Consider the following 20951-nt stretch of genomic DNA (forward strand, 5'->3'; position numbering starts at 1 on the left):
AATAATCGGTAAATAAGATATTCCACGGCCGCAAAAATTGCCTGCATCCAGTTGTATTATAACACCACCCACATCAAAAAAATATTCACTGTCGTGTTTACGTACCAACGGTCTCTTTTTATTCACTAATAGAAAACCGCCATTTGTCTGTGCTAGAATAGGACGCAATGCACTTGATTGGCCCCCCTGGGGCCCCCCGCGCGACTTGTTTAGTTGACGATGACGGAAAACCCTAATCTTTCCTTAAACGCACCGTCTAGGTGAAAGCGGTCAAACGGCGTCGCTTGGTACATTTTTCTACCTCTTCCTGCGTTCAAATTAGGCAGGGAGAGCAGACAAGAGTAATGAAGAAGTTCCACAGCAGAAGCAGAAAACTGGGTTCGTGCAATTTCTAATCTCTAGGGTTTTTTTTCCGGCATTCAATTTCTATCAGGTTTTGGGAGTTTGGGGTGAGGTTGCTTCGTGGCGAAGTTAGGGGATTCTAGCGGCAACCCAGAAATGCAGACGGAGGCGAGAGTTGGGGTGGTGGTGGAAGGAGGGCAGATTGCTCTGAATACCGGCCATGGAGGCGTGGCCGTCGAAGGTGGCGTGAGGTCGCTCGCGCAGTCGCTGCCGCAGAAACAGACGAAGCCGCTGCACCAACAGCAGTCTCAGATCGGTACGGTGTCACAGCTTCTTGCCGGAGGAGTCGCCGGCGCTCTCAGTAAGACTTGCACGGCGCCTCTTGCTCGGCTCACTATTCTCTTTCAGGTGGGTCTTCTCCCTGTTTTTCCTTCATTTTTAATGTTTGTTTTTGCAGGCTGATTAATGAGTTTTTGTTTAATTTATAGACTTGTAATATATTATTTTGGTGTTTGGTGTGTTCTTTTCAATGAAACTTGGTTAAAAAAAAAAAAGAACTTTGAATTAAATGTCGGAGTGTTCGAGTTACTGATCAAGTGAAGATTGGGTTTTGTTATGCTTTACTGAACAAAGGGTCATGCTTGGTTTTAGTTTTAATGAAAATTTGGTTAAAATTTTGAACTTTGAATTAAACCCGAGTTTTCGGGTTACTGAACAAGTAAAGATAGGGTTTTGTTATGATTATCGAACAATGGAGCTGCTTTACTGATATCACGCTATCATTTTAGGTGCAAGGTATGCACTCAGATGTTGCAACGATGCGAAAAGCTAGCATATGGCATGAGGCCTCCAGAATTGCTGGTGAAGAAGGATTTAGAGCTTTCTGGAAAGGAAATTTGGTGACAATTGCTCATCGTCTTCCATATTCTTCCGTCAATTTCTACTCATATGAGCAGTATAAAAAGGTTGGTAAAAACACTTGGTTCATGTTACCTTCATGCAGTTCAACTGGTCAATTAAGTTATTTTACCATTGTTTTATGTTTAATTCATTGGGTTTTATGTGGTACAGTTCCTAAAAAAAGTTCCTGGACTGGAAAATCATAGGGACAACTTGAGTACAGACCTTGGTGTGCATTTTGTGGGTGGAGGATTGGCCGGAATAACAGCTGCATCAGTTACATATCCTTTGGATCTTGTAAGGACACGCCTTGCAGCTCAGGTAATTTGGAAAGAAATGCTTTCTTTTACTAGATTTTGTACTTATTTGGGAAGTGCTTTTAAACAACTGAAACAACCGTTAGAGAAAATGTTTTTGAAACCAATACTTAGTAAAATTAAGTTAATCCTAGAAGTGCTTCCTTCAGGAAGCAGGAAGAACTTCAAGTGCTTTTGGAACCCAAAAACAGTTTCTCTAAAAGTGCTTTCAGTCATTTAAAAGCACTTCCCAAATGAGATTGGTTAAGTTGTTGAACCATTGATTGCCATGTTTGGGAATGCATGTCGCGTCAATCATTGGTAGTTGGCATATGTTTTCTTTTTTAAACACTTCCCCAGAAGTTACAGTCTAGTTGTATATTTGAATCATACCTACAGGGGCATATGTTCAACTGTATTCTGAACCATTTCATCCTTTTTGAATTACTGTATGTTAGTCTCTGATCGAATTTAAAAGCTCTGCCTCGACTGAAAAGTTTTCATATGTATTTTGCTCGCCTATTGACTTGTTGGAAATTTGCAGACAAACGTGATGTACTACAAAGGAATTTGGCATACACTGCGAACTATTACCCAGGATGAGGGTATTTTTGGCCTCTATAAGGGACTCGGAGCAACCCTCTTGGTATTCTCAAATTATTTTTTTGTAACTTCATTTATGCCTAGAATCCTCTCTTGGTGTTTTATCTGACTTCTCTACTGTCTATAATGCAGGGTGTTGGGCCCAGTATAGCTATCAGTTTTTCAGTGTATGAGACCTTGAGAGCTTATTGGCAGTCACATAGGTGGGTTACTTTATCAATTGAGTCTGCAGTTAAATGGTTTATATGTTACAATCACCTTTGCATGCATGCTTTCTTTAGGCCTAACACTATAATGCTAATTTTGTTATCTTCACATCAGGCCTGAGGATTCTACTGTGTTGGTTAGTCTTGCTTGTGGGAGCCTTTCAGGAATTGCATCATCAACAGGTGAGTGATCTTACCCTTCCTATTTCCTTAGATCTCTTGAAAAGTGATTCTATATAGTTTCTCGAGTCAGATAGTCTGGATGGTTGTTCTTAATGGAAGTCATAGTTTGTATTGTATAGATATCGGTGTCAAGCTTGATGCGTGGATGTAATGCTTCCTTTACCCATGTAGCTTTAACGCACATTTCTTTTCACTATTTGCTACTTCAATAATAGTTTCTGTTGGATTACTTTTAAGGGTTACATTTGGTGAAATACCCCTAACCTAAACTATTGCATTGAAATCTGATTAGAGCAGTCTTGTTACACTTAACAATGTGGTTGAATAATTTGGTTTGTTTAATTAGAAATGTCAATAATAAATAAAAGTTAATGTACATAGCTGTTTTCTATGCTTTTGATGCAGAGAAAACAGGTTGTGGTGCAGGCTCTGCACCAAGTCTCTAAACAGACTGACCCTTAGAGCCAGAAACCAGGCCGGAGTGGGTTTTTAATGCGGTATTTGAGAATCTTAGTAAGGAAGCTGACAAGAAATTTCTTATGCATCATCACTCATCTAACTTATTGTTGTTTTTATGATAAAGACCTTGTTTTGATTAACATCCACTGTCCAACATTTCTTCGGTGACTTGTCTCCCAAAGGTTTGCAGTCGGTTCTATTGTAGGGTGGAACTGCTCTCAGGTGAAACTATGTCTTCAGTTACCAAATGTGAGAGGTGTCCTCTTTGAGGTATGCTTCTCACTTAGGTTTCCTTATTCCAATGGCTTCATGGGTATTGTATTCCTTCAAGCCCTCGCGAGTGCATGCGGGGATACTCTTGGGCTGGTGTTGCCTTCACTTGGATCTTAATCTCTAAATATTCTTTCCTTTATTTAAGGCAGACTATCTTCCTTCATTTTGTCATAAAAGTGTGAGTGTTAGCTTTTTAAATCATCTGCTGACTGACCAGTAAGGTATTTGAACACCTCATTATTACTCCCGAAAAAACTAAATTTCATTCGTACTTGCACTATATTTTCAAGCTGCATAGTGGTAGTGGTCGAATAGCCAATATTACTCAATTTATTTGAGAGTGGTTGCATAGTGCTTGTAGTCTGATCATAGGTTTAGTTTTATTTTTGTTGCTTTTAAATCATTTTCTCGTCTTGACTTGTCATGTGCCACTGTCTTTGCATTGTTTGATTTGTTAACTGTTCGAGACCTGATTTCATGACCTCGGAGAATGTAGTCTTCAAACAGTATTGTAGTATGATGGGCATTTGCCAACGGTGTCCAGCTCTTTTCATTTTATTCTCATTATATTGTGCAGCAACCTTCCCATTGGATCTTGTGAGGCGACGGAAGCAGTTGGAAGGCGCTGGTGGCCGAGCTCGTGTCTACACAACAGGTCTTTTTGGCACATTTAAGCACATCTTCAAAACAGAAGGGTTGCGTGGCTTATATAGAGGGATCCTCCCAGAATACTACAAGGTGGTACCCGGTGTAGGTATCTGTTTCATGACGTACGAGACGTTGAAGATGCTTTTAGCGGATGTCAGTGCTGCTATATAGTTTCACTAGATACTCATCTTTCCCGAAAGCTATACCGTAGGAGGGGCGCGAAAGAGGCTGTCGGAACAAAATCTCGTGGCAGGTAGTTTTGCGATGCTGCTGTGGGGAATAGATTTTTCCGTGTATAGATTGACGATCCTACATCTCTCACATTTTGAATTTGTATGCGACGCAAGTGTCTCTTACAGTAATCAGAAATATTAAATCTTCTCCTCTGAGAAATCTTCAATTTACGGGACGTTTCCTGCAGCTGTAATTCGTACTTGTCTTCGAATTAACAAAGCAATCTAGCATTATGCGTTGTACTAATCTATCTATTTACTAATTTCTCGCCGTGATTGCCCCTCTGGCGCATGATGTTATCAATCTACTTGTTCTCTAAAACATGTTTTAATTTTACGGTTCTACACCGTTGGTGCACGAGATATCTACTGTCAGACTGAAAAACTTGCCGTTTTCCAAAAGCACGCTTCTCTTTCACAAGAATTGTTCTACACATTACTGGCTCTCATGCGAAGAAATCTTTCACAAAACTTCTCTTAGAAAATTCCATAACACAAACTCCATTAAAATTTGTAAGAACAGAAGAATCCATAACACAAACTCCATTAAAATTTATAAGAACATAAGAATCACTTAATACTGGTTTGGTACTGAGATGCTTTTATAAGAAGTGGGTACAAAAAAAAGCTAAGCTCAAAAAGTTGTTTGGTGAACACTTAAAAACAGCCTATTTTCACAGTTTTGGGTGAAAAAAAAGCTGAAAACGTAAAGTAGCAAAATGAGCTTCTTCTCACAGCACAGCAGAAGCAGTTTTTTTTTTCAAAGTACAACAATATCAAACCAGCCCAATCTCAAATAAAATAAAAATACATGGATATAATTGTTTATTATTAATATTATTGATTGGAAGAGTGACAATTTGAGCTTGTATCTTCTCCCAGCGACCTAGAGCTTCTGTGATGAGCTCAATCCGTTGTTAGGGTTGAGCAAAATAATATCTTCAGACTTCAATGGCCGTATAGAGCAGAGAGAACAGAGAAATAGCAACATTATTTTTTCCTCGTTACACAGGGAAGTTTCCGGTGTGGTGAATGTGATCCAATGTGCGACGCAAACCATATTTATTCACAGCTGCATTGGCTGCTCGAAACCCTCCTCCGTATGCAGGTGAAGAATCGTGGGAGATTTGGTGCTTGAAAAACTCCCCTAGTTTGTGTTCAACTTCCGATTTTCTACCTTTTTTCGAGGAAAATGTGAAAGAGGAAGAGGAAGCTGCAGGTGAAAATGTAGATGAAGATGGCATGCTTTGGAATCTCGGCATTACTTCTGACTCAAGCCACATGTATGAAAGCACCTGGCAGATGCCTTCCTCTACCTCAGGATTAAGATTCCGGTAGCCATTGAGGCGTAACCAGCCGTGCATCAACTCATGGGCAAGAATGGCACCAGTTAGTAACCTGCATCCAACATGAATATTGAAAACAGTCAGATGAACCTTGTGTGCTGCCAGTTTGATAACCATTTCGTTTTAGTTGAAAGAGCCAACTAGCATTACCTTGGGAGACCATAGAGAACAAGAATGGCAGTAACTTCGCAACTTCGTTTCAATTTCTGAGGTTGGGTTCTCATTCCGATAAATTGATACCCTCCGATTCTCGGCCTTCTGAGGATCTGATTAGTAACACGTGAAGGAATCAAGAGAAACAAATGAGAAAATTTCGTTGAGGTCAGCTTCTTGAATCATTTCAATTTTAAGAAAGAACGAAAAGAGAACTAGTAGAATTGTCTAGATTCGTACACTGGTGACAGTCTGCTCTTCCGAAAGGCATAAACCCCTCGTCTCGGGCATGTGATGGAGGCCCTGCAAAGAACCAGTGATGAATTAGAGGAATTCCTCAAACCGAAAAAACTCAAAGCACAGAGCAGGGATTTCGACATTACACTCCTTTCGCCTACAATAGCTTCGTTAAGTGCTTGTCTTTCGACCAGAAGCATGGGTATTTCCTGCTCCAATTTCATGTACATCCCTTCGTAATAGTCTCGTATGGCATGATACAATGGCTGACAGTCACCGGTGTCCATGATAGCAGATTCCATGCACTCGTAGCATAGACTCCGCCCGTCCCCCAGTGAAACGTACCTTGCATCCCAAGACTTCCAAACGAAGAAAAAGAAGACGAAGAAGGCAGAACAATTTGATTTAGCGTTCGTAAAGTTTCAATTTCAAGAAATACTTCGAGGAGGTGCTAGTGTAGATTAGTACCTCTAAGCGTTCGCAACTGCAGCAACGAGCTGTGTTATCATGTTCATGTGCTGGACAGTACTTCTGTGACCAAAAAGGATGGCATCTATACTCGATCAAACCAGCTCGATTCGTAGGAATCTGAAAATTTTCAAAGCGAAGAATTATTAATGTCGAAGTAGGTTACCATAACGTTTCTACATATTAAGAGAAATAGCCTTTTCTTACAAATTGATGGCAAACTTCACACTTGGGATGAGACAGCTCTTTAAAGCAGGACTTGTGATACGGATCCCTCCCCGACAAAGAAAACTAGGATCAAGAGAAAACGCCGGTAAGAACCAGACCATGGCCAAGGAAAAAAAAACATGGCCGAACGAGTCCAAGGAAGAGAAACTACCTCATTCTCAACAATCGGGTGGCCACAAGAACGGCAACAGAAGCACTGGGGATGAAAAAAGATCCCCATGCACCCCAGGTAGTTGCCAAACTGTATCTCGTGTTTACAACCGCCACATATTCTGCTAATCAGACACAAAGTGCACAGGATTAGTAGCAGCAACTTTCAAAGCTTCATTAACACTGAGCAATTTGGTATGTAAATAAAAAAAATTGATCAAACCGAAGATCCTAAGCTACGTGAAACTAAAAAGTACACCCAAAAAAATGTTACCTTTGTTGTCCATAGGGATAATACGGTGGAGGGGCTGAGGCATATGGACGATAGAAAGGTGGAATTGGACCTTCCTGAGGTGACCTAGCAAGCTCTTCATCATTTTCTGTCTGCCGTCTATATCCTGAATATTGCAAAAGAAAATATGCCTGAATAACGACATTGTGAAAACACACGGCGCTCACATAGTGTAGTATTCGGAGGTCGGATCTTGAAGAATGGAAACTTACTGCTTGGTTTTTTCAAATCTTCGGCCAGAGACAGTGCAATTGCATGGTCTAACTCCTCCTTCTCCTTCTGCGCTCTAGAGCGGTCATCCTGATCACACAAGAAAAAGAAACTAATTTAGAAATTCCAGTAGTTTACTCGGATTCTCACCTTCTTCGTTGTAGCTTTCTTTGTTGCACTTTCGTTCTTATAGTTTCATTCCGTTAGCACCATTTGGTCCAATTCATCAAATAAGGCAAAGTTACTTCCATAAAAATTTAATGGAAAAATCAACTCAGTTGACGGGTAGAACATAACAAAATGTTACAAAAATGATCTACATGGATGAAAGTAAAAATCCGAGTAAAGATACAAGCACTCAAAATCAACTGGGAATTATAAAAATCCCATAATATTTTGCAGCCGAAATCAAACCAAAATATGGTATAATTTTGTAATCAAAACAAAAAGAACAATACTAACATGTATTAACAATCTGAAGTTAAGAAGACGTGATCATAAAAAAATAAGAGGGGTTGGTTTTCAAACCAATGATCGAGGTGGCGCCCGCGAAAGCATGTTTTCGTCACCAATAAGCTGCGGATTCCGGTTACTACCAGCAGCGGCTTCTCCACGACTAGGCCTACTCCTGAAAAGTTTACTGAGCCATTTCATAAAGCGTGACTTCCTCTCTACGTATGAAGAAACAAACTCCCCTGCTTACCACAAACATTTCAACGTCATCTCCCAACTTAAAAAAAAAAAAAGTCCTCTGTCCAAACAACATAAGGCACAGAGTTTGGAAATAAATTAAAGCTGAATAAAAAAAGTTGAATATATAGATATATGTGTTATACCAGAAATACGAGGGTGAGAAAGCTGGTTGACACCTGAAGCAACCATTGAAGATTAAGCTCCTTATATATAGAACGAGGGCTTCGCCGGAATCACAAAGAACCTTGAAAGGGACGGTCACAGAGAGAGAGAGAGAGATTACGCGACGGACGGCTCGAAAGAAAAGAGGGAGGAGAACAAGGCACCAGGCATCGTCAAAATTAAAGGGCCGAGAGAGAAAGCAAGCAAGAGAATCTCTGAGAGAAAAAGAAAGCGGTTTTAGAATGTAGACAGAGAGACGCAGAGAGCCGCAGATTCTTGGCTTCCACAGCAATGGAGTTCAATTCATTTCGCTCAAAACTCCAACTAAAAGAAAAACTCAAACTCAGATATTTGTACGTGCACATACAAATGTACGTATTAGTCCTCCTACACTAAGGGTTAACAGTAGTTAAGTTTATCGACGACTTATTAACAACTGCAATGTCAAAGTCTCATCAATATCGACAGGTTCTTCTTTTAGAAAAGTGCATTTAAACGCATTGTCGAAAATTTTTATATGTATATGTATGCGGTAGAGAAAAATATGGAATCTGGTGAAGCGGAGAATACAAAAGTAAGGGTGGAGGACAGCCGGATGAATCGAACGAAAAGATGAAAAAAGTGTGGTGTGCGTAAGCATCGTCGTGGATTGGAGTTGGATTGAAGAATGTACTTTTCTCTTTTCTCTTTTCTCCTTGCTTTCTTATTTTGAATTTTAGGACTTTATGTTCTCCCGGGTTTTTACTATTTAGAAAGTGGTCAGAATATTCTCTTTATTTACTAGATTACCATGGACCTCCATCCCCCACCATATGGGCAAATATTAGGAACAGTAGGTTCATCTGGCCACGTCATTGTGCGGCTACACATACAAAAAGAGAATTTTATATAGAGAATTGTTATTAGCATTTTAAAAATCTTATTTTACATTCCAAACTTTCTATATTAGGAAAGAAAAATACTTTCTATATTAAGAAAGAAAAATACAAATATAGAATAAGATTTTTAGAGTGTCAATAATACTTTCCTTTTATATGTTGCATTCTCTCATCCTCAACATGGTCTAACTCGATTTTCCCTTATTTGTATATGGCTAGTCGGTCATGAGATTTCACCCCTTGCATGGCGATTATGGCCGAGAAGTCTATTATTATAGTTGTCTCACCACAACGTGATTCAATCTGATTTCTTTAAAAGTTCATTTATTTATTAACATTATAGTTTAAGTACATGACATATTAATATTGTTTCTTGTTCATATTATAACTCATGAATTATATCATTACACAATAATATGATCGTTACACTTAAAGATTTCTCGCCTTTTATGATTATAACCAATAATCAGCCTGTTTAAAAACAGCTAAACACCACCTTTAAAGTCTATTAAGATTAAAAAGTCTTCCTAATGGTGGTCCATTTAAAATAGCAGATTTTATTCTCTTTGCTCTCTTTTCCCACTTTTTTTTCCATTTGGTTTGTCTATATATTAAATTCTCTTTGCTTCCTATGGAATTAGATACTTATTTTTTTATATTAATTCTCTTTTCTTTTCCTGGATTTTCACATGGCAACAATATTCCCTCAAAAAAAAAAAAAAATCCCCCTTCTTACGTAGACAACACAAGATTCCATTCTCATCAACATCATAAGTGAGCCATTTGCAGGGAACTTTATATAATCCTATCAAAATGTTGTAACTTTCATTGACTTATATATATATAATTGTAATTGACACTGGCAAAAGCAAAGTATTATGATTTCATGTATCTTTGGTGCCGCACGGACGTAGCCACCAAAACTGAGGTGGATGAACCATCTAACTAGCTAGCTTGGGATTTGGGAGAGAATTTTGGAGAGCAACTTATATGTAACAGATTTATTGTCATTCGTCATGTGGTGTTTCAGTACATATGATGTAATATTACTAGACCGAGACACCAAAGTAAAAGTAAACTTGTTCTATATGTGAGTCATTTCTCCTGTTTCATGCCTGTCATGGATAATTTATAACTTTGAGCATGTGTAGTCTTTACAGCTTAAAATGCTGGTACCTTTGGTAGTTTATTGACCTTCTTTTTGGCCTATGGTAACCAAAACGCCGTGATTTTTGCAGACTATATAATGGGATTTTCATGTCTTCTGCAATTTCTAAAATGCAAGAGATTCTTGTATGTAGAAAATCTGTATTCGTAGCGGTTTTGGTAAGGCACAGAGACAGAGTGGCTGATACTTTTATGTAATTGTCTGCAACAAGCAACTGAGGCAAAGTCGGTTTTTGCATGGCAACTGTCCTATAATATTCCCATGCTACACAATTGAATACTATATGATGGCTCCTTTCAGGATAAAAGAGGCCTTTTGCTAGCCGTCCATATTCTTATTTTTTCACTTCTTTATTGATCTTGGCTAAAGCCTGAAGGTTAGGTTTGGAGCTGGACCTCCCTTTTCCTCGTAAAGAAAAAGTGTTTATATATCATGTTACTGATACAATTAATCTTACAATGTCACGTGATATTACTAAATATGTATTGCAATATATATACGAATTGACGATCTATTGATATTTTAGGGTATAATATACTAAAGAAAAATGTTTTATTGTGTACATAATTTGGTTAAATCACATAACGGTTTGACAATCACACTAGAAATAAATCTTCCTAGGAATATAATCTCTAGCCAATAGGTTGTGACTTGAACCATATTCACAGAACTTTTGGCAGCCTATAGCTAGGAGCTTTTTTACTTTGAGAAATCTGAATTGCTATGGCAGTTGTACGCATTTGAATTTTATTCTCAGCTTGAGATCTACAAATATTTAATCATTTCTTTTGTGTGTTAAAGGAGAAATTGTGAGTAAGAAGCAGTTGATGTTAGATGCTAATTAAGATTCTGGTAAAGAGCATGCAATATATTTATTTTCGGGTTTAGGGTTGCAGTTGTAGATGCCATGCCTGCATGCATATGGAAATTGAAAACCGTGCAGTTGCAGATGCCTTTCTTTAAAGTAAAGTTAACTTAGAATTTGTTGCTGACGTGAAAAGAGGAAGCGATCAGAAGTCAGACCACATTATGGAACAAATGACTCCATTTTGCTCGTGGTTTAGGCTGAATATACATAAGGGCTTTTTTAGAGTTGGGGGTTGCAAGGAGTGTGTGGTTCAGTTATTGCTTGAAGTAGGGTGATCTCTTTTTTTCTTTTCTTTTTTTTTGTTAAAGAATAGGTTTTGTTAGATTAGATGTTAGATTAGTCATTGACATAGTTTGAACCCACATTGTCATGCAAAGACTCAATACTTTTTCACCACTTTAATAAAGAGCCACTTGCCTAGGGTGATCCCTCAATAGATGTTTTGGTTGCCGGGTTCAGCCCTCCAAATTCCAAATGCATAGAAGTTCATATATGAGGACATGTTTTAGTGACAAATTTTGAAGTGTCACCAGCATACTGTGATTTGATATTACTAATTATTTATTATAACCAATTTTTATTAATTTTATAGTATGCACCACTAAGTCATAAAGAAAATCAACGTTAGATTTCACATATGTTGGAATATAAGTTGTAATAGTTTTGATACAATTTGTGTCACTAAGTGATATGTATTATTATAGCCTGAATCTATTTCATCGTACATAATTTTTTACCCTACGTCCTTAATATACAACCATGCAATTACAAAACGTGATAAAAATTTGTCAATTGGTCAACGGGCGAGACTTCTTGACGCGGCAAGTCTACGGTCTCTCGTTCTCTCGATCCAAATCCAATGGCTTTCTCTTTCTTCTTGCTCTCTCATTGTTTGCTGCATTTCTTACTCTTGATCAAAGCTTGTGAGTTGACCAACAAAAGATCAAAGCTTGTCAGTTTTCTTTTTTAATTCAGTTCAATAGCCTTTACTTGTTCATATAATCTCTTTCTTTTATAAATCATGCATATTTTTACATTTTTAGTGTCTGGGCTTTGTTAGTTTTGTCCTAATTATTCTTTTGATTTTACATCATTTCGTATTTCATTGAATTAACTTTCTCTAATTCATGGTTTTGAGGTAGATAATGATTCTTGAGCTTTGTTACTGGTTCTTTGTTATATTATATAAGATCGTACAGTTAGAATTTTGTTCTTGCATATATATCTTTAATTTCTTAAGTTGGGTTTCCTTAATTTGTTGTGATCTCATAACACACACACACACACACACACACACACACATATATATATATATATGTTTTTCTTAATTTGTTGTGATCTCATAATATATATATGTATGCATGCATGTATGTATGTATGTATATTTATCCTACATGGGAAGAGATCTTTATTTTCATTAAAAAATAGGGATTAGTTGTGGGGCCCACACCACATTGAATTTCAATGACCAAGCTGTCTATGTTTCAAGTTGCACCTCATAGATCATCCTTGCAAAATATTAGCCAAATCATAAATATTTGAGACATCTAATTGAGTTAAAAGAAATTGACGAAAACTTTGTTTTGTAAGAAATAATGAAATTTTATCATGATAATTAAATGGGCAAATAGTTTCGGATTGTATTGAATTTTTGCAAGAATGATCTATGAATCGAGACTTACAAAATAAACGGTTCGGATCGTTAAGCTCGATGTGGAGTAGGTCCAACAACTAATCCTCATTTTTTGGAAAAAATGAAAATCTTTTCCTATCATGTTTGATTTAAAGTTCCCCATTTTGGTGTTTCTTGGTTTGTGCCTTAAGTTCAATAGTGATCTCAGAAGCGAGTAACTTCGTAATAATGTTGTTTATGCTGTCAAATAATTGAATGGGAGCATACTAGTATGTGATTGATTTGAATGGATGCATGTATTTATGGCTTTTGAATAAATAGACGATCAATCTAGAGCTTTATTCGTAGAACTTCGTGATACTACTACATTCTACTACAATCACATGACAAGATAATATATAATTAATTTATAGGAGTTTCCACTCCTAATATTACTAATATCTTTTGTGATAAAACTCAACACCTAATAATAGATCATTAAGTTAAAACAATATCGGTTACATCAATGGTGGACCATGTTGGACCTAGAAAGTTTATCAGGATGTCCGTATTCTAAATAGACCAATTCCTACTTGCGGTTGTTTTCAGTTGCCTGGCATATAGCGCCATGAGTGGTGGGATTCGCACAAGCGTGAAAGGATGCATTAATGTGAAACGCGTCACTTTGACGTTGGAGCCGATAGATGAGAACAAAGAGAATGAGACCATAACTAGACATTTGAGGAGTGAGACCCAATTAGCTGCTGTTGGTGGTTGCTTAGATAAGAAGCCAGCTGAAGTTCCTCATGACCTACCATGGCTGAGCTCTGCGGCCTCTAATTTTGAAGTAAATATTTCCTCCAACATCTTATATTCTGTACCTATGCACGTACGCATTTATGGTTGGAGTTAGAATTTTATGTATATATTGTCTGTGCCTGCAGTTAGAATGCGTAGAAACTCCTCATAAATGGATCGGAGGAATGGATCCTGCCCTACTGGACGATATATATAATCAGACGATTTTATACAGCTGCATGGCCGTACTTAAGTCTGGTCTCTGAGTCTGAGATGATGCAGCTCTGTCATTGTTCCACAGAAATTATCCTTGGCCAGCCCAATATATACTTGATCTTAAATCACCTATCAGAATTATCGGTACGTCAGCTTGCTAAAAACCCTAAACCCTACCTAGCTACATCCTGCATGTTGTTTTACAGTTTATATTTTGCCTTAATTAATTAGTAAAATTTACTAAGAAATTTTCCAGGCGAAGAAATTACTACAGAAATATCAACGCAGTTTAAAGCCTGGGAGTGTACCATCACGGAAGCTAATCGAGGGTTTCCTGGCAGTGCCAAATGTTTAGGTTACGTGTTCTTGGGTGACTTAATGGATTTGCGAATGGGAGTATATGTCTCTTGCTTGCTTATAAGGTTAAGTTTGCTTGCTTATAAGGTTAAGTATCCGAACAACGTTTTTCTTCTTAGGGAAGATAATGAATGTGCTACAAATAAGAGATATGCAAGAAGTTTGAGAACCGAACGTGATGACAGGCTTTGGGAACTCTTCAACGACTGTTTTAACTGCATTCCTGTGGCAGCTATTGTAGACGGCTGGTTCATCCCAAAACCCACAATTAATTAGTACCTTAATGTACTAGATACAATTTAGGTTTTCATCTCACTCTCCTCTCTATTTCTGGCCACCAAAGTGCATGAAAAGCTAAAAATGATGTATATTTATCATTTTCCTATAAGTGACAAGGGGCTGGTTTGATATAGGGACTAGACCTGTATTTAAGGATGGGGATTTGCTGAATGAATGATTAATTAAGAAACCTACATATGTTGGAACGAAAACTTCTCTACCTTTTAGTCATTGCATTTGGCTTATAATTGAATCTGGAAGGAAAGCCCAGAGCACAAAACATTGCGTTAAATTAGAGAATGGAAAATAGAAAAATCACAAATTGCTTATGAAATCGGGAAGTGCAAGAACTGGTGTGGAAGCCAAAGCGTCTTTTAAGCTTTCAGAAAACAACTATGGAGTCAGTGGTCCATGAGAAATTGCCATGCTGCAACATATTTGTCAATGGCTTGAAGATGTTTGGCTACTTCAATGTTCCGATCAGTTCAAAGGAGTGAAAATGTAAAATAAATTGAAACTGTGCTGGGAGTTTAAAAGGGAAGAGGCAGCTTTTCATTTCATTCTTCATAAAAATCCCTACAGGGCTGAAGCTTATACATTCATAGGGTAATGCTATTTACCTTCCTATTTTTACCTCATGCACACTCTTGTTATTTTTATTCATTGATCTTCTTCAATTCACTGATCCAACGGCTGGAAATTGAAGAAATTTGTTTGTCTCGGAAACCTTATATATTATTGTCATTTGTGACCTAATTTGTTCTCACTTATCTAGTTTGAAGAGGTAATTAAAGAAATATACCACTTGGCTACAAATGTATGTTAGATGACATGAAAATCTCATACTCCTTTGGCTACAACTGTATGTTAGATGACATGATAAGGTAACCGAACTCTTGGTTTATCGACTTTCCTTTCTCCCCTGTACAGCAAGCTACTCATTTAATTTGGACGTTCATGAATAGCAACAGATTCAAGATTTTGACCTCAAAGGGTTATGGTATAGGAGTTCCAAGACTTCTTTAGGCGAAAAATAACCGTTGATAATCTGTCTCTTAAAAGTACCATTTCATAGTTTTACACATAAGAAAGGTCTCAAGGCTGAGGAGTGCTGCATGAATTTGTGGGATCTTAGTTGCTTCAGCGGTAACAGATCACTTTCCCTTCCATTGTCTCGAAGAAAAAACCAAATTTCTTAGATCCCGCAAGTCCGTGGAACTCCCCGCCCCTAAAACCGATTACTTAAGAAAGCGCGAGTCCCACATCGGCAGTGGCTTTAAACTCTTTATATTACAGCTTGTCCTCTTGGAGACATCCTATATAATTGGAACGATACAGAAAAGATTAACATGATATAATTTAAATTGAGAAACGAGACCATACACCAGCATCATCAATTAACATTAGCATGGCCTGCGCAAGGTTAACACGCAGAAATTAAGAAGTGAGACTTTTACAAAAACATCATCTAAATTGAGAAATGAGATATGTATGCTAAAAAGTTAATAACTTAAAAAATAAAATTTTCCACCGCTCATATTAAAACACATGGTGTATGATTTGTGTTCCCGTTACAACTAAAAATTTCTCGTATGTTTCATCTAATTGTAACAAAAACATTTTAAAATTGATTATACATTGACTCATTGATCAGTAGGCGAGTCGTTGGTCGTTGCCGCACCCACTCTTGACTCTACCTCTGTCCAATAGCTCTCTCTTCACCTCTCATCCTCTGCGTTTAATTACTTGAAGAGCTGGAGTGATCCCAAGTTGGAAACCTGGTAAGTTTATGCATATTTGTTACAAGTATCTGATTAAACTGCTTTTAATTAACTACTCATTAGCGATTAATTCAAACGTTGATTATGTTGTTGGTATCAGTGCCTGACACTATGACTGGTGGTTTTCGATCAAGCGTCAAGGGGTACACCGTGAAACGCCTCAATTTGGGCGGAGCCACCGTGCCTGAGACAAAAAGTAGCAGTTTGAGTGAGCCCCGAGATGCCGATAGTGCGGATAAGAAACCGTGGGATGGATCTTCGCTTCCGGAGACGAGCCTTGGCGACGGTAAAGTTCCTTGCTTGCCAATATTGACCTCTGCTGAAAAGGTACGCTAGTCCAGTAAACCACAAAATATAAATGCTTGCCAATGTTAACTGATTTATCTCTTTACATCCGTTTCACTTCTATTAAAAACTCAGGATGGCTTTATGGTTCCTTTTTTATACAATAATACTTGGTTCCTCAAAATTTGGGAAATGAATTCCCCCTCATAAACACTTCTATTAACGGACCTTTGTACTTATAATCGAAACATTAAATATTATAGAGATTACATCAAGACTTTTACTATAAAAAAATTCAATAAAATGTGAGATCATCTGGACGGATTGGTATAAATATGATGGTTGGAATCGGTAAAATCATTACAAACAGTCTATCTATTATTGTTGGTTGATTAAACGACAATAGTTTTAATTGATTGATGATCTTTACAGAATGAATTATAACATGAACGTTTCCGATCATAAATGCGAAATTTTACAAATTGGCCACCAAGTATTTTGAGAATTCCATCACAATTTTGCGAAGCCAAAGCATTGTTCTTTTTTAATATTTGTAAAAAAAAAGTTCAATTTCACGCACACAATAGCATCAAATCCCACGCATCAATTTCCATGTTGTGTTCACAAGATTAAGAAAGGAAAATAATATCAACACACTTGTTTCCCCTTTGTACATCCATGTTTGTTTTTGTTTCTTAAATCTCCTTTGACTCATTCAAAAACGAGAAATAAATAAGAATATGAACAAGATAAACCTGTAGAAATCACTTCTCCGAGTCCTAAAAAAATCATTTATGATGATCGATGTCTGGACCTCGTTGATTGGCTTCTCATTTTATCATTTTGTGATATCCTTTTAATTTCCTTTGCTCCTCAGGATCTCAGGGAGGCAAGTAATGCTAAACAAACATCAGAAGGTTTACTCCAAAAAAGGAAATTTGAAACATTAGATTTGGAAGAACTCAATGAAAAGATTGAATACATAAATGGATTTGCCCCTGCATACAGAGATCATACTCCCACTGACATACTACTTCATCCGGGTGACAATGGGCCTCCTTTACCTGCACATAAACTCTTATTGGTATACACTCCATCTCACTCTCAGAATCGAATCCCGATCCTCTGCATTTACAAGTTATGCGGTTTTTGCGTATTTCACAAGATCGACAATGAATTGCATTGGATCGGTATTGATTGCAAATCGTCTAAATGTAGAGGCTCGGAATATGTATCCGATCATGTATCTTCTACTAGTACTTACCGAGTGTGTTTAACTTTGGTGTCTGGACTATGATCCGTAACTTGTACTAGGTCAATTAATCATTGTTATTCTGAGTTCTGACTGTAGGCAACAAGATCGAAAATCTTGAACAATCCAAACACGGAGGGATGCTCCAAAGCTCCAACAAACCAGGTGGACAACATAACACTGCCTGAGTTGAATCACGAAGAGCTCAAGTCTCTCGTGGATTTCCTCTATAATGCGGACCTGCTTATCAAATGAACAAGCATGTCTTCTCCTTGTCAGTCGCAGCGACTAAGTACGGAATACCATACTTGGGCAGATTTTGTGTGCGTCATATGCTCAACTCCCTGAGTTCAGCCAATGCTCTTGATGCTCTGGAGGTTGCGGATGCTTGCTCGTACCAAGCACTGAAGGACAGTGTGCTGGACTACATTGCCATAAACATGAGTGACGTAGTTTTTTCTGTTCAATTTGAGGCCTTCGCACTCAAGAATCCGAAACTAAGCGTGCAGGTTTCAAGGGCATCATTCGAGGGTGAGAAGAAAAAATCGGCGATTAATGTGAAAAAGAATATTAACTCAAGCAGGATTACGGAATTGTTTATGAAGAAAAAGGCAGCTTTTCGTCAGGACAAGTAAGTTTAGGAGTGAGGATACTGATTCTGCATTCCATTCGTTATTTTACCAACCACGATATTATAGTTCATCTTCTGATTGTTCTTAATCAACAAGGTGAAATTTCTGTTGAATTTTGATGGACAATCATTGCCGCCTTCTTCTTAATATTCAATATGTACGGTCGAATTATGAATTTTGATGAAGTTTTGGGTTCATTTGATTTTGCCTGGGAAACAAATTTAGAAGTTTTCGAGAGCCTTTGGCTCGATATCTTGGAGCCCTGCGACACCTCATTTGAAGCCTCTATTGGAGTTGCTCTGACGTTATTTGAAGAAGCTGAAATGGAGGTGACGCTGGGGAAGGGGGAGGGGAAGAGGAGAATTTTGGCTTTACCTTTCTCCCTTTTAAGTTTGTTACCATTAGGTAAATAAAGGGTGAATTGACCAATAACCTTTTCTATTAATGCCACATGAACGCCACATAAGCAGCCACGTCAGCAAATTTAACAGAGTAAACAGATAGCGCCAAAGTAAAGGGAATATCGAGATCAGAGTGTTAAGTAACGAAATTTGAGTTTTAAGGGAGAATGTGAGATTGGTCGAGTTTCAAGAGACATTACCCTTGGAAAAAATAAGCCTAAGTCCAGACAACTACTTTATGATGAGTGCAGGTGGCAATTATGGATGATAACACCTCCGATTTGAAAAACTTGGATCAGAACTGATGAGAACTTAATGCGCTCTTTCCAGATTCTTAAACCAGCCGAGAAAAAAACCAAGTTAATGATGTCAACAAAAATGTAATGATTGCAGTACCAGTGTGACATCTCACATCGCCTAGGGGAGTGATTCTTATATGTATATTTTCATCTCTACCTAGCACGAAGCTTTTTGGGAGCTCACTGACTTCAGGTTTCATAGGAACTCTGAAGTTAAGCGAGTTTGGGTTGGAGCACTCCCAGGATGGGTGACCCATTGGGAAGTTGCTCATGAGTTCCCATAAACAAAACCATGAGGGCGTGGTTGGGGCCCAAAGCGGACAATATCGTGCTACGGTGGAGTCGAGCACAGGATGTAATGGGGGCCCGGGCCGGGATGTGACAATTTGGTATCAGAGCCTAACCCTGGCCGCGTGTGTGCCAACGGGGACGTCAGGGCCCTAAGTGGGGTGGATTATGACATCCCACATTGCTCAGAGGATTGATCCTTATATGTATATTCTTATCTCTACCTAGCACGAGGCCTTTTGGGAGCTCACTGGCTTCGGGTTTCGTAGGAACTTTGAAGTTAAGCGAGTTTGGGTTGGAGCACTCCCAGGATGGGTGACCCATTGGGAAGTTGCTCATGAGTTCCCATAAACAAAACCATGAGGGCGTGGTTGGGGCCCAAAGCGGACAATATCGTGATATGGTGGAGTCGAGCACGGGATGTAATGGGGGCCCGGGCCGGGATGTGACAATTTGGTATCAGAGCCTAACCCTGGCCGCGTGTGTGCCAACGGGGACGTCGGGGCCCTAAGTGGGGTGGATTATGACATCCCACATTGCTCAGGGGAGTGATCCTTATATGTATATTCTCATCTCTACCTAGCACGAGGCCTTTTGGGAGCTCACTGACTTCGGGTTTCATAGGAACTCTGAAGTTAAGCGAGTTTGGGTTGGAGCACTCCCAGGATGGGTGAGCCATTGGGAAGTTGCTCATGAGTTCCCATAAACAAAACCATGAGGGCGTGGTTGGGGCCCAAAGCGGACAATATCGTGCTACGGTGGAGTCGAGCACGGGATGTAATGGGGGCCCGGGCCGGGATGTGACAATTTGGTATCAGAGCCTAACCCTGGCCGCGTGTGTGCCAACGGGGACGTCGGGGCCCTAAGTGGGGTGGATTATGACATCCCACATTGCTCAGGGGAGTGATCCTTATATGTATATTCTCATCTCTACCTAGCACGAGGCCTTTTGGGAGCTCACTGGCTTCGGGTTTCGTAGGAACTCTGAAGTTAAGCGAGTTTGGGCTAGAACACTCCCAGGATAGGTGATCCATTGAGAAGTTGCTCATGAGTTCCCAAAAACAAAACCGTGAGGGTGTGGTCGGGGCCCAAAGCGGACAATATCGTGCTACGGTGGAGTCAAGCCAGGAATGCGATAGGGCCCCGGACCGGGATGTGACAACCAGTGCTCCAGTCTTGAACCAGGTCAGCAGATTATTGTTTGTTGCGCAAACTAGTCATGTTGTCTACCTTATTGTTGTAGTTCTGTTTGCATTTGTGTAAGTGCATGTGCAGGTATATGGGAATATTAATATTTATTACACCGGCTATCGGATTTTGGATTATATCACAGAAGACCTCGGTACAATTAAAATTGAACCATTCATTATATCATATTAGCTCACTCGTTTTGGAGACTCGTCAAACAAATGATTTAATGTTGTTTAGGTCGTGGAGGACGGTTATGAATTCTTCTCCAACAAGCAACTTGTTACCGTGCCCCCAATTTCTGCAGTCAATATATGAATGTAACAATGGTGGTGCGATGATGAATATAAACGAAATCGTATTGTGCATTCCGGCTTCTTGGGTAACAAAGAAATGTACTAGCTTGGCGGTGTCTACAACAGCCTGATAGAGTATGAGTAACTGCCTGTCACGGATATATAAATTGTCAAAGGATTACGTATTGTATCTTGTGTGCTCATACTTGCTGATAAACAACTATCGTCTTTAAGATGTGAATTTGTCATACTTATTGGTAAACAACTATCG

At 38.7% G+C, this 20951-nt stretch overlaps 2 protein-coding genes and 2 pseudogenes across 5 annotated transcripts; 3 read left to right on the plus strand and 1 right to left on the minus strand.

Annotated features, from left to right (window-relative positions):
- Positions 1-272: 272 nt before the first annotated feature.
- On the plus strand, positions 273-4394 carry LOC137720617 (uncharacterized). 3 transcript variants are annotated; one of them, XR_011066561.1, is made up of 9 exons: positions 273-750; positions 1131-1307; positions 1414-1563; positions 2083-2184; positions 2274-2344; positions 2463-2530; positions 2936-3043; positions 3172-3259; positions 3840-3977. XR_011066561.1 is itself a non-coding variant. In XM_068459706.1 (7 exons), exons 1-7 carry the CDS (start codon positions 499-501, stop codon positions 4079-4081), a joined length of 1062 nt encoding a protein of 353 aa, XP_068315807.1. In that variant the 5' UTR covers positions 274-498; the 3' UTR covers positions 4082-4394. The 3 variants fall into 3 exon arrangements, 1 of the variants encoding a protein (XP_068315807.1); XR_011066560.1 differs by having other exon boundaries at positions 2936-3259; XM_068459706.1 differs by lacking the exons at positions 2936-3043; positions 3172-3259 and having other exon boundaries at positions 274-750; positions 3840-4394.
- Positions 4395-4527: 133 nt separating this feature from the next.
- Positions 4528-8484, minus strand: LOC137720616 (protein DA1-related 2-like). 2 transcript variants are annotated; one of them, XM_068459705.1, is made up of 11 exons: positions 8064-8484; positions 7756-7922; positions 7230-7317; positions 7000-7123; positions 6727-6847; positions 6555-6638; positions 6348-6467; positions 6026-6238; positions 5883-5945; positions 5640-5755; positions 4528-5541 (listed from the first exon to the last, which is right to left on the minus strand). In XM_068459705.1, the coding sequence occupies exons 1-11, from the start codon at positions 8107-8109 to the stop codon at positions 5148-5150; spliced, it is 1536 nt and encodes a 511-aa protein (XP_068315806.1). In that variant the 5' UTR covers positions 8110-8484; the 3' UTR covers positions 4528-5147. The 2 variants fall into 2 exon arrangements, with proteins under 2 accessions (XP_068315806.1, XP_068315805.1); XM_068459704.1 differs by having other exon boundaries at positions 7756-7925.
- Positions 8485-15557: 7073 nt separating this feature from the next.
- On the plus strand, positions 15558-15713 carry LOC137721591 (U6 spliceosomal RNA; annotated as a pseudogene).
- Positions 15714-15990: 277 nt separating this feature from the next.
- On the plus strand, positions 15991-18607 carry LOC137721499 (BTB/POZ domain-containing protein At1g01640-like; annotated as a pseudogene).
- The last annotated feature ends 2344 nt before the right edge of the window (positions 18608-20951 follow it).

Source organism: Pyrus communis, chromosome 16 (assembly GCF_963583255.1).
Source record: "Pyrus communis chromosome 16, drPyrComm1.1, whole genome shotgun sequence".
Classification (NCBI taxonomy): Eukaryota; Viridiplantae; Streptophyta; class Magnoliopsida; order Rosales; family Rosaceae; genus Pyrus; species Pyrus communis.